The 13,109-nt window shown below is 35.4% G+C and overlaps 1 protein-coding gene across 9 annotated transcripts in view; it reads left to right on the top strand.

Annotated features, from left to right (window-relative positions):
* Window positions 1-6,659: 6,659 nt before the first annotated feature.
* Window positions 6,660-13,109, top strand: part of LOC18440509 (Translation initiation factor SUI1 family protein) — a 57,727-nt gene continuing 51,277 nt past the window's right edge. For 5 of the 9 annotated variants that reach the window (XR_016044198.1, XM_020671344.2, XM_011627364.3 and 2 more), the window contains exons 1-3: window positions 6,660-7,023; window positions 7,116-7,226; window positions 10,893-10,957. Coding sequence is in view for 7 of the 9 variants with exons in the window: in XM_020671344.2 (XP_020527003.2) it covers window positions 6,867-7,023; window positions 7,116-7,226; window positions 10,893-10,957 (333 nt within the window). In the remaining 2 variants the exon portion in view is untranslated. The remainder of the gene's footprint in view (window positions 7,024-7,115; window positions 7,227-10,892; window positions 10,958-13,109) is intronic. The other 4 variants (XR_016044200.1, XM_088851625.1, XM_088851634.1 and 1 more) reach the window with 1 other exon arrangement.

The raw sequence follows: 13,109 nt of genomic DNA, 5'->3' as shown, positions 1-13,109 counted from the left end.
ATAAATGTTTCATAAAAATAATATGAAAACATACAAATATTAAAATTGTTTAATAAATGAGTTTAAAATTTCAAGTATAAATTACACTTTATAATTATAATTATAAAATATAATTTCTAATTATAAATATAAAATAAAGTTCATAATTTTTAATATAAATAAATTTATAATTGAGAAATATCATAATTAATAATAAAATTAGATTTAAATCATAAATAAAAATATGCTTCTTACATAAAAGGTGTACATGACATTACTCACGTTTTCATTTATTTACCTGAACACTTTAGTGAACAAATTGTTAGGTAAGCTTTTTAATCTTAATTTCCTATTTTATGACTTGATAAGTACAATATCACGATTAAAAAAAAATATGGAAGAAATGATATGAAATATTATTAAGGAATAAGACAAATTTATTGAATTACAGTATTACAATCTTGATTTCAATACCATATCTAAATAAATTCTATGTTCATGATATTTTAAAAAAATAAGGTATCATGATATAGTACCACAATAGAATGCATAATTCACCACAAAAAAATAATAATTGTAAATTATAATTGTGTGTGTGTGTGTATATATATATATATATATTATTTATAAGATGTAAAATTATAACTTATACATATACAAATACATATTTTTTTGATAATGGGGTTGGGGGTCATGGTGGTAACATTACTTGTGCCCCAGCTAAGGTCTAGGCTTCCATTATCAACTACCCAAAAAAAACAAACATTTATAACTTATAACTAATAACTTACAAGTATTTAAATTAATTTTATATATTATTAAATTTATAACAAATTTTAACTTTTAATTAGAACCAACACTTAAAAATTGAATAATAAATCTAATGAATTTAAAAAATATAATATTGATTACAAATAAACCTACAATATAGTCTAGCAAGACCACAATAAAAGTACGCTTTGCAATGCTCAAAGAAGTGATTTACTTAATATTAGTACTTATTTAAAATAATAAGACAAGTTGCGAGTGACAACATAATGCCATTACAAAAATGATTTATTGTACTGTTTAACATTAATATTAATTGAATGCCAGCTTTAAAATCTCAAACAATGATTTATTCTTTTATAAGTATAATATCAACTTATCAGTCAAATTATATAGTTACTAAGTTATATTTGTTATGACTCAATATTAGTTACATAGGTTGTTCTAACATGTTCTTATAGTATAAAATTTTTACTATTACCTTTGTCTAGATATCTCTAGAGCCACTTATGATTGACATCTAAACTCATCACACAAATTGAGTTGGTAACACAATAAATCAGCACCATAAACACAATGCATTGTACTACTCTAAGTAATATTTTACTTAAAATTAATATACAAAACTACAGTTTATTAAAAAGAAAAAGTTTATATAAGGTTGTAACTTCAAAATGTAGAATTAAGGTGCAGTTAAAAAATCATCATAAAATAATATTTTGAAGTTTGAAAACCCTCTAATTTGTCATTTTCACATCGAGATGTATGAATATGAAAAAGAAAAAAGATTTTAAGTCCATAAAATAGTGCATCTTGCAACATATTATTTGGACCGTCCATTTTTTCAAGTGTTCATAGATCTACTTGATTTGAACAACTTTTTGAGTCTACAATTTTATAATTAGAGATGAATTTTTATGCCAAAATTACATCTTATGATAAATATTTGTGATGCACATTACTTCGATGTTTTAATGTTACAACCTTATATAACTTACTAAAGACCTTATAATATTTTCTATAAAAGAAATGAAATCACGTGCGGAGCATGTGGATTCCGCTAGTATTTATAAATTTAAGGCTTTAAAGATAGTATAGATGAAGCATATTTATAAATACTTGAAAATATTAAAAAGTGATGGTCTTGATAATATATTACAAGATGCACTACTTTATAGACTTTATGATCCATTTCTTTTTTATATCTATACATCTTGACCTCAAGATGATTGATTTGAAGGTTTTTCGACATTGAAAAAAACGTCTTCTAGTGAATTTTTGAGGGGCGCCTTAATTTTATTATTTACGACCTTGACCTTATATAAATTTTTTCTTAAGAAGAAAAAATTGTTTGTATGTATTTTTGACACACATGTCCCCCGTGCGAATAAAAGAGGAGACGGTTGCAACTGTGGTTCTCAAACACTAAGTATGCCTGAAAAAACATGGAAGGACATGTATAATCAAACCCATCCTTTGAAAAGAGCTCCTGCATGATATCATCTCGAACCCATGAATAGCACAAGAGTGGGTTGTAATACCTTGAAGATATCCCCCAAATTTCAACTCGATTGAATGAGGCCGCAAGGAGATATGAGGAAATTGAGAAGGAGTGTCGTACTCTGTAGGTGTACAAATGAACAATATAGTAAAACTCCTGGAAATCGATCTCAAGTAGCCTCCATACCATCGCAGACGACTTCAAAAAGTCGAAAACCCCCAAGCCTCGATTTCAGGCCAAACGGATCTTCATATGCCTTACTTTAAAAAAATGGGTTGTTTCTATATTGTTCATGATGTTACATCTTGAACTAGTTTCTAAATATAGTAAAATCCTGCAACATTTCATCATAAATGAGCGAACTTCGCGCCCTTGGATCTCTCGATCTGCAAGTCGAATCGAACTGAAATTTGGATAGGCCATGCTCATTGACGAGCATGGTATAGGGTTTGGACATGATTGTCAGCCGGATCAGAATATATATTAGTGAGAAGTATGCAAGTTCTCAAATTCATGCAAAATCAGTTTGTGCAACCTCTTCACATTACAACGATCACAATTCAATATCTGACCATTGGATCGAGATAAAACTTGGAGCACTTGGAGCGTGACTCAACTATCTTCGATTTGACATAAGAAAAGTCACAACCAGATCCCAGTCAATGCCCATCCGAGGCTCGAAAGTGGGCACGATTTTAGTGGTAGCATAAAATTGGTTTCCTTGTGACTTGCCGAGTTCATAACTCGGTTGATCGGATGTCTCTTCGTGTGATTGTTGATGCAAAATGATCATGCTGGATCTCCCTTTGATTTATAAACAAAAGATTCACAATAAACTTTACATTTTCAGAGTAATCGATCGAAGAACACAATAAAAGTTTGCTTGTAACTATGAAACTCAAAACCATCAATGACTTCATCAAGTTTATTATAAATCACATATCAAAACGATTGTAGCGAGCATTTCTACGTCTTTATCAGTGATAGCTCGTTTGTTTCACTGTGGGATAAGCCAAAACCGAGGCCCCACACCATGTGGGTGGGAAGAGGCTCTTTTTCAATGACCTATTTGTTAATTTTAAACTTTGTGCATGAGCTTTTTGGTCAATTTTTCTTTTACACAATATTTGGTTGTATTTTTCATTTTTTTTCTTGTTACTCAGTTTTCTTGGGCTTTGATCATCCACTCTTGTTCAAAATGGGAGTCTTGTTCAAAATGGGAGGCTCTATATAAACCCCGTTATTCATATAATCAAGAGAGATATTTTTGCAAAATGTAATTCTATCAAGAAAGTGAAAGTTTGCAAAATAGTTCTTACCGTAGGTTTAACCTTAGGTTAGTCATCTTAGTGAATTTAACCTATCTCCAACCCACTTTGGTTAACTCCCTATACTTAATCAAGGGTTACCTAAACCCTAACCAAACCATATTCTCTTAACCTAACCATGCAACTCCATACCCCATCATACTGCACACTCTACATCCCAACCTACGCCATCCCCTTAACTTAATCATACACCACACCCTAGTCCATACCATACTCCCTATACCATACCTTACCCTACTCCCTACCTTGCACCATATTCCCAATACACACCCAACCCACTTACCCTAGCCTAGAGGCTCTTCCAAAGCGGTGTCGGGACATGCTTACCTAGCGGACCGCAATTGCGGATTCTTTCAGGGTGCTTCGGCTATTTGCCAAGCACCTTCTCTTGTCGTTTATACCCCTCTAGGGGGGGTGATGCACTCGACTCTCTCCATGTACCCGCCCACCTACTCATAAACCAAACCGACCTATCCTTTAGCATTAGGCACTTTAGCCCATCCAACCCTCTTTAACCAACATGCCCCCCTTATCCCCACTTGACCCATCAAACCCCAAGCCAAATCAACTGGAACCAAACCGTACAAGCACATACCACCATTAGACAACCATAAGTGTGCAGCTTTGAAACATTGGCATGGTGAGAGAGGTGTGAGGGAGTGGAACCAAACCGCATCCCTCAACGGGTTGGAGGGCTTTCCACGGTAACTCTCCACTGGGATCTAAAAGGGTTGATTCTCTAAACGCATCCGAATCCAACCCAACTTTTGAGGTAAGCCTTACCTCGTAATTTAATTTGTTTGTTAGTCATCACACGGCATGGCACACATTATCCACACACACTGCACGGGTACGAGGGTCACACATCCACACACGTACGTGAGGATGTGGGGTGGATGGCCGTGCGGGCCGACCAACAAAAGCTAGGTCCACGAGTTTACCACAAATGGCACGAAAAATGGCAGCAAAGCTCGGGCTACATATATGCGCGTGGGTTGGTGCTATTCTTAAACAACTAGGGGTGGTCATGGGGTCGACCCAAATTGCGGGTCCAGGTGCACCGAGGTCCATGCATTGGTCTAGCTTCCACACTATGGCATCCAGGCTAGGTCCATACATATGACCACCTTTGAGTCTATTAGGTTGGGTCGGGTCAACTTGTATAAATATATATAGTATGATATGCATAAGGTTGCAACTTTAAACAATCAAAATAAGACGCACCTCCAAATTTAATCAAACGATGTAATTTTGTGTAAATTTTTTTAAGGATGGAGTAAAAATCGTTTTTCATCATATGTAATTATAAAATTTTGAGCTCCAAATATGGTTCAATTTAGTAGATTTATAAATATATAAAAATATTGGTTCAGATAATGTGTTGCAAGATGCACTATATTTTGGACTCAATTTTTTTGCTTCTATATTCATATATCTTTATGTTGAGATGATCCATTAGAGGTTTTCCAACTTTAAAACGACCATTCCCCATGGAATTTTGAGATGCACCTTAGTTCTATATTTTAGAGTTGCAATCTTACATACTTTGTCAAAATATAAAAAATATACAATGTATAAATCGTGCGGTTTGAATAGAGCAGAGGCTCTAAACAATCAAAGTAAAGCATACATTCAAATAGTGTCAAGAAATATGTTTTCAATACTGGAAATCTTTGTGATAGCCTTAAAATATATTTTAATCTTTAATTATAAAATTTGAAGCTTAAAAAATAGTATAGATTGAGCAGATGTATAAAAACTTTAAAATCTTGAAAATTGAGGTAAAAAAATATGTTACAAGATGCATTATTTTCAAAACTTCAAATCCATTTTTTTCACATGTCTATACATCTTGATGGCGAGGGGATCAATTTGAGGATCATTGGGCATCAAAACAACCTCTTATAGGGAAATTTTTGAGGTGGACTCTAACTTGATTGTTTAGAGCCTCGGCTCTATATAAATTTTTTCCATGCATAAAATAGATTTTATATTTTTTAATTTCTAGGTTGGGTCACGGTCCATATAAAACCTAGTCATTGACCTGAACCTGACCCAACTGTTTCCACCCTTACAATAGATAATCAAATAGTCGATAGTTAGGGCTCTGGTAATTGGACTAGACAAGGGAAATAAACATTTGAATAAAATAAAATAACTGAGATTTTGTCACTCAAGGATGGGCAGCGAATTGAAAGGAATGGGCTCCAGGCACAGGGCAGCGGGAATCACAACATCATGATGTTTGGAGTACCGTTCCCATGAGCACCCTTTGCTCGCTAAAGTACCCCAAAAAAAATAACAGAAGTCGTATGGCCTCAATGTTTACAAAATCGGCCGTGTTGACTTGGTCAAGTTGGGGATTTTTAAAAAAATTTACAGAGAAATCAAAATTCTAAAAAATAAGAAATTAATTTGTAATGTTTTTTTTTTTACTTTTTTTTAATATTTTGACAAAGATTAGAAAGTGTTTTGCCCATGAATACTTATGTTTACATTTTTCTTGTTTTTCATATTATTTCTAAAATACTCATGATTATAAATTGATTTTTTAAAATTTAATTTTCATTACTTTTTTAATCTCATTTAGTTGTGTTTTATTTAAGGAAGAAGTTTATATAAAGCCGAGGTTTTAAACAATTAAATTAGAGCCTACCTCAAAAATTTCACTTGAAAGGATTGTTTTGATGTCCAAATATCCTCAAATTGATTCTCTAGACATTAAGATGCACGGACAAGAGAAAAAATGGATTTCAAGTTTTGTACATAGTGCATCTTGTAACGAATTTTGAAACATCAATTTCTAATATTTTCAGTTTTCATATATTTATTCAATCTTCACTATTTTTAAACTCTAAATTTTATAATTAAAAATAAAAATATATTTTAAGGCTATTGCCATATTTTTCGAAGTGCTTTACTTTGATTGTCTAGAGCCTCGGCTCTATACATGCTGCATCCACCCTTAGACGGCGGACTCAGCCCTTGTCCATGGAAAGTTAACGACCTACGACGGTGGATTGTAGGCCTGAATACCCAACGATGAAAGAGAGTGCATCACCAAAGGCCATGCTACTTTTTATTGTTTAGGAAAGCGAAGCCACCTTATTCAGGTGAAACGAGAAGCAGAGCAGGCAAGCAACACAGGGAGAAGAAGGGGAAAGAATAACCGGGTTTTTGCTTTGCTTTCATCCAAGAAGAAGGATTGATCATTCATTTATATCCGTAGCAGTAGTTGTTGGTTTGAGTAGGAAAGAATACTAGGATAGTAGTAGCAGTAGGGTTTAGTGATGGCGGCAGAGAAACCAGAAGCTGTTCGAATGCTGTACTGTCCCATATGCAGCTTGCCCGCAGAATACTGCGAGTTTGGTCCCGACTTTGAGAAATGCAAACCTTGGCTCGTCCAAAACGCACCCGACCTCTACCCCCATCTCCTTCTTAACAAAGGTTTGGTGGACTACCTTCTAATGAAGTGTTTCTCTTAGGTTGTTTGTTTCTGCTATCACTGTCCTTATTAATGTCGTGGTTGTTTTTATTAGAGTCATCAGACGAGGCAGCTGCAGGAGGAGAGAAGGATGCTTCTTTAAAGGCGACATCAGATCAGCTTCAGTCCCTGGAAATTTCTTCTGGTGATGGGGGAGGAGGCAGAGGTACCTTAAATTTTGCTACTAGTTGTCCTACCCATTCCCTTTGGCCTATCGATGATTTATTACCTTCATGCTTTCACTATTGGCACTTCTATGAATTGTCACTCGTTAACATTGCTGATTTCTCGTCCTCTTGAAAATCCATCTCCATTTGTTCTGACTGTTAATTGGGCTTGCCTCCTCTTGCTTTAAGTGTTTGTGTGTTCATGTTGATTGATTTTGATTTTAATCTTACAAGCATTCATTAAATTTCGACCAGCTGCCAAACTTGTATAGTTCTGTGTGTTTTTACTCTCTAATCCTCATTTCTAGGGCATTATGCTGAAGAAACCCCCAGTTCTGGGTTTTCGTTCCCAAATTTATGTATGGATAATCTTCCTTTATGGTGTTTGTTGGGATGTAATGGCCATTTCTTCGCTACTGCGGCATTCTGAGACATGCAGATGCCTCAGCCGGTTTAGAGATTGCAGTTCGGTCAGTACAATTCTGAAAAAGAAAAGGGCGGGAAGTCTGTTATTTCTTGTTGATTCTCCCTATTCTTTTTTTGTGCGAATCTGCCTCTTTGATCAAACAACGGTGTCAAAATACAATAATGCATTCAAATCATGAGCCATTTTTGTTGGGCCCTCAGATTTGGCTCTTCTGGATGTTGTTATACAACCTTAGACATCCATAAATTCAACAGGAAATCTCAATTATCTCATACTATAAATTTTGAACTCAATGTAAGCAAGGTTTTGAATTTGTATGTTTGATCTGTCTTATAGCTCTCACTTTTCCGTCTCCAATTATAGGTAGTGGGATGAATCATGAACTTGGATATTTTCACAAAGTCTGAAACTGTGGATGTTGTTCCAAGTATTATTGGATATTTGTTCCAGAAAATAATTGGGAATTGCTAGGGATTGATGTCAACCAGGGAATTTTACTGTGGAGAGTTACCATTGGCCTAGTTCTAGCAGGTTAGGAGAAGATGGTTTTATGGCTTTTTTCAGCAACAATTTATTTTCTTTTGGGGTTTTGTTAGCTGTGATTGAAATCTCAAACATTAAGGTATGGTCCTCAATACCCCAACTACCAAACAGAGTGCCCAAATTCCTTCACATATGGTATCTGATCTTCTTTGATTTTCAATTCTTGATCTGCTCTGTATGCTTAGTGCACATATGCTACTGGATACATGTGCCACATTTCTATATACCATGGTCTGTATTATGTAGAATACATGTGGGCTACATTAAATTTGTTTTACTTCATCATCAGTTAAAAACTGTTTGCGTCCAATGAGCATTTGATATTAGGTGATCTAGGTGTCCTATATGGGGCTGACAACCTATGACTATAACAAAGGAATTCAAGGGAGTAAAATCAGTTTTTTTTCTCTTTTCTGCTATATGTGAATTGCACTTACAAGTGTCACATAATACTGCGGTAAATAAGAAACAAAACTATATACACAACCTATGATCTTTCTTCTTACTAGAACATAAATATGACTCAATCTAGGATTGAAAAGAAGCTTTAACTATAAATTCTAATACAATTAATGCTCCTGGAAATTGAAATAAACTGAGCAATATTAATTGAAAACTAAACTTCAAACAGCCGGGGACACTTACTTGACTTTTCCTAGGGTCAACCCCGTAGGTCTGGGTACACTCCACACCCAATTACTTGATCAATGACACACTTTGATCCTATTGGCCCTGCTGAATTTTCTGAGTCGGGAAGCTTCCTTAGGCAATACCTTTCAAGTCTAGGGTTTTTGAGAGCATAAACAAAATTAGGGTTTCTTATACCCTTATGGACCTCTGTAGGGCATGCTACAAGTGGCACATCCCTTGGTCTTTCTAGAGCTAGTTGTGCCCTTCTCATCTCACCCATGGGTGGTGTACCACCCCTAGCTGCCCAGGGTGATTTGTGCCACCCTCTCTCTCTCTCTCTATCTCGAGTTGTGTATAGAATGAGGGCATCTCCTCCTTACATAAGCCTGAAGGGCTGTAGGAATGTCTGTCCAATTTATGACTCATTGCGACCAATAGAATTTTAGGCAATTTGTGAGGTGAGGAGAATTAATCCGAGCCATCCATGCCATGAATCATCCATAATGATTTAGGGAGGAATCTAGAAGCCTTGTCCCCTGAATCTTTGACCCATGTCCACTTCTATTTAACCTAGGTTAAGACCAAAACACAATCTTCTAGAACTCCCTTGACTCTCACAAGATTGTAGGACGTCAATGACAAAAGATTTGGAGAATATTTTTCGAAAATAAAATATTATTAACTCTCACAAAATAAGAACACATAATCTTTTCATAAGATTATATTAGATTTCCCTCTTTAATAAAGCACCTTTTAAAAATAAAAACAAAACAAGAAGTGAGAAGGTGACTGTGCCATCTCATAGGTGCATTGTGTGGGTCCCATGGGCTCCACACCCCACACATGTGAGAGTGGTGCTTGTGTGGGATGGATCTTAAGGCCCCATATGTTCCACCTCGCTCATCCACAATCCCTATAATTTCTAAAATGTCCATAGCTGAAAATTAATTTTAAGAATTCTAAAAAATTCTAAAATTCATAACATTTATTATATTGTAAACAAGACATCTAGAAGGGGACTAATACTAATGGGTCAAGAAAAGTGACTGTCAAGGCACTCCACCCAACTCAGTGGCTGTGATCCTCGACTATCTTCTCAAACCAACCAAATGAGGCACATGACCTACATTCTCATGCAGGAGCTCATGCTTGGTTGTCAAAGCTAGTCAATAAATAGTGAAACCACGGTCTTGGAATGTGGATTAAAGGTTCCCCCCCTTGAGAGTAAGTCACATGCACATATCACTATAGTTCAAGGGGACTTTCTCTATGCATATGCACACATATCCCTTTGTAGGGTTGCTTCTTTGTATGTTGTTGTATATGCCGTGTAGAAGTTTGTCGAGGATTTAGCCCTTGCTCTCACATGCTTACATCTGCACACAGGAGACCATGAAGTTATCTTGGCTTACAAAGCATCCCTAGGCATCTCTCCGACCTTAACAAGGGATGATCATTTGAAAACGCTCTCTAGTAGTGCCATATGCCCAGGGGGGAGGGTTTTGGACATGACCAAGGCCATAGACTGCCTAACCCTAGGTTAGCCAACCAACACATAAACTCCTACTGAAGTGTACAATCCACTATGATTCTTATTTACATGCTCTCACCGGCTTGAAAGGCCACAAACCCCAACATGACCTACAAAGACCCCTACATGAATTTACATATCAACATGTTGAAGGGGCTACGACACCCTAACAAGTCTGCCTCATCACATCAAATTGTATATCTATGAAACTTTCACTGACTTAGGGCACAAGGTGCGTCGAAAGCCTTTCCGGGCAGTTGAGAAGCCGGTCGATCGGATGGGATTTTCTAAAGAAAGCTCGTAAGCAAGCGAGCGAGCTCACAAGCGGTGGGATGCATAACTAGACTAGCTTGCCACAATTAATAGGAATCTTACCATTATTTGTAAGTTACTTGTGGGTGTAGACAAATATACTAATTAGTAATGAAAATAATGTTTTATGGTATTCAATTAGAATATGATTTGTGGGGTACTTGTTATCCGTGAGTGAGAAAGTTATATTATCTTCCTCAATGATATACTTTTTTATTGTAGGTGGTACATCAACTTCTAAACATGATGAAGTAAAACGCCTTCCTGGTGGCAAGATAAAAAAGAAGGTAAGGATTTTTGGTATCCTCATACTAGTGGTGCCAAGCCACAACTACTATACATCAGGGTATGTTTCGTCATGCACTTGTTTGGTTTCTTTTGGGTAAAGAAAGCATATCGTGTCTGGTTTCTCATATATAAACGTTCATTGTTCAATGGGGTTTTTGAAGCTATTTTGGCACACATCTCCATGAATATTTCCTCGAAAATTGGCGATAGGCAAACTTTCTTCAAATGAGAGGCATTATTTTTAGTGAGACACAATCTCTCTTTTTCTAGCAAATCCATTTTCTATTCTCATAGACTAATTTAATTGTAAATTTGCTTAGTAAAATTAGCATTATAAAACTCTATGTTGCATGGATATGAGTACGTGTGTCAGTGCATGACATGGGTATGGGGTGTCAGATTCTTCGAGCCCTAACAAGTAGGATTTGGCGAAATGACTTACACACATACATACATATACACACACATATACTTATATATATATATATATATATATATATATATATATATATATATATATATATATATATATATATATATATATATATATATATATATAATAATGATAGATACAAACTCACAAAGACTAGAAAAAAAATCATAAGATATCAGAAAAGATAAGAAGTGTCAGTACAAAACAAGATGTGTGCAACACCATTCTAAGAGTAAAAAAAGAAAAAAAAAAGGAAATTGCACAAAACATATGATAGATGCTTTGATTCATCACCAAAATTGGAAGTCTTATAACAAATTGTGAACAAGAAAACTGCTGATCTATGAATCTTCTTCAGTACTCTCCTCAGAACACGGACCGCCCAGCGCCTAGGCGGTTCAGAAGGCATGGGTGCATTGCCCAGGCCTAGGCGGAATAACTAGGCGGTGGTCCCTGGGTAGCCGTTCAGGGCTTGCGCATCACCCATGGGCGAAAATGACTTTTTTTTTTATGGTTTTATTGAGTTCTTTTGAAAAATAAAAGTTTTTAAGGGTGGATTTTAGGTTCATTTGAAACCTAAAGCCTTAAGAACCCTTTTTATGGAGAGAGAAACCTCAAAAAAACTAGATTTTGTGAGTTTTATTGGATCGAAGTGTTTTTCAAAGTTACGAAAAATGGATTTGAACATCACCCAGGTAGATTAGATTTATTTTTGGAGTTTTTTAATCCTATTAGAGGGTGTTTTTGAATATTTTAGCACCAGAAAACTTCTCAGAGGTGGAAGTTTGGAGTTCGAACAATCAAAGTAAGTACAAAAATTTATTTTTTAGATTGTTTGTTTTATTTTGAGATTTCTTCTTGAGGATCTAGTCGAAGTGGAGATTCGAGTTGGAAATATGGATATAACCTGAATCCAAATGACAAAAATTGCATAAGATGCAATTATTGTGAAAAAGATACAAAAGGGGGCATAAACTGGTTTAAGAAACATCTTGTCGGTATTAAAGGGGATATTGCCTCTTGTAAAAATGTTCTTGAAGCTATCAGAGAGGAGATTAAGCAATATATGAGTTCTGTAAAACAAAAACAAGAACAAAATTCCCTTCATTTGAATAGATTTATTTCTGATTCTGCTAGAAGAAGTGATATGGGTTAGAAGTATAGTCATAACCCGAAACCAAACAATAAAAATTGTGTAAGGTGTAATTTTTATGAAAAAGATACCATTGGGGGTATTAACCGATTCAAGAAACACCTACCGGTATTAAAGGGAATGTTGCTTATTGTAAAAAAAGTTCCTAAAGCTATTAGGGATGAGATTAGATAATTTCTAAATTTAGAAGAACCAGACAAGGATGAAAATGAGCCTTGTTCTATAGAAATATCTTCTCCAGGTTCTTTTAGAAGTGGTGATTCAAGTTGGAAGTATAGTTATAACCTGAATCCAAATGACAAAAATCGTATTAAATGTAATTATTGTGGAAAAGATACTAATGGGGGTATTTAACGGTTCAAAAAACACTTTACCGGCATTAAGGGGGATCTTGTCCCGTGTAAAAATGTTCCTGAGGCTACCAGGGAGGATATTATACAATATTTGAGTTCAAGGAAGCACAAAAAGATATGAAAGGGTAGAGCAGCCAGGACTCCTAGGGCCCCATCTGCACATAGCAAGAGGGAGGTAGAAGAAGAGGAGGAGGAAGAGGTAGATTCAGAAG

Source organism: Amborella trichopoda, chromosome 1 (assembly GCF_054954075.1).
Source record: "Amborella trichopoda isolate Santa Cruz 75 chromosome 1, AtrichopodaSantaCruz75HAP2 v2.0, whole genome shotgun sequence".
Classification (NCBI taxonomy): Eukaryota; Viridiplantae; Streptophyta; class Magnoliopsida; order Amborellales; family Amborellaceae; genus Amborella; species Amborella trichopoda.
Note: the sequence above shows the minus strand (reverse complement) of the source record. Positions and strands in the feature narration are given on the sequence as shown.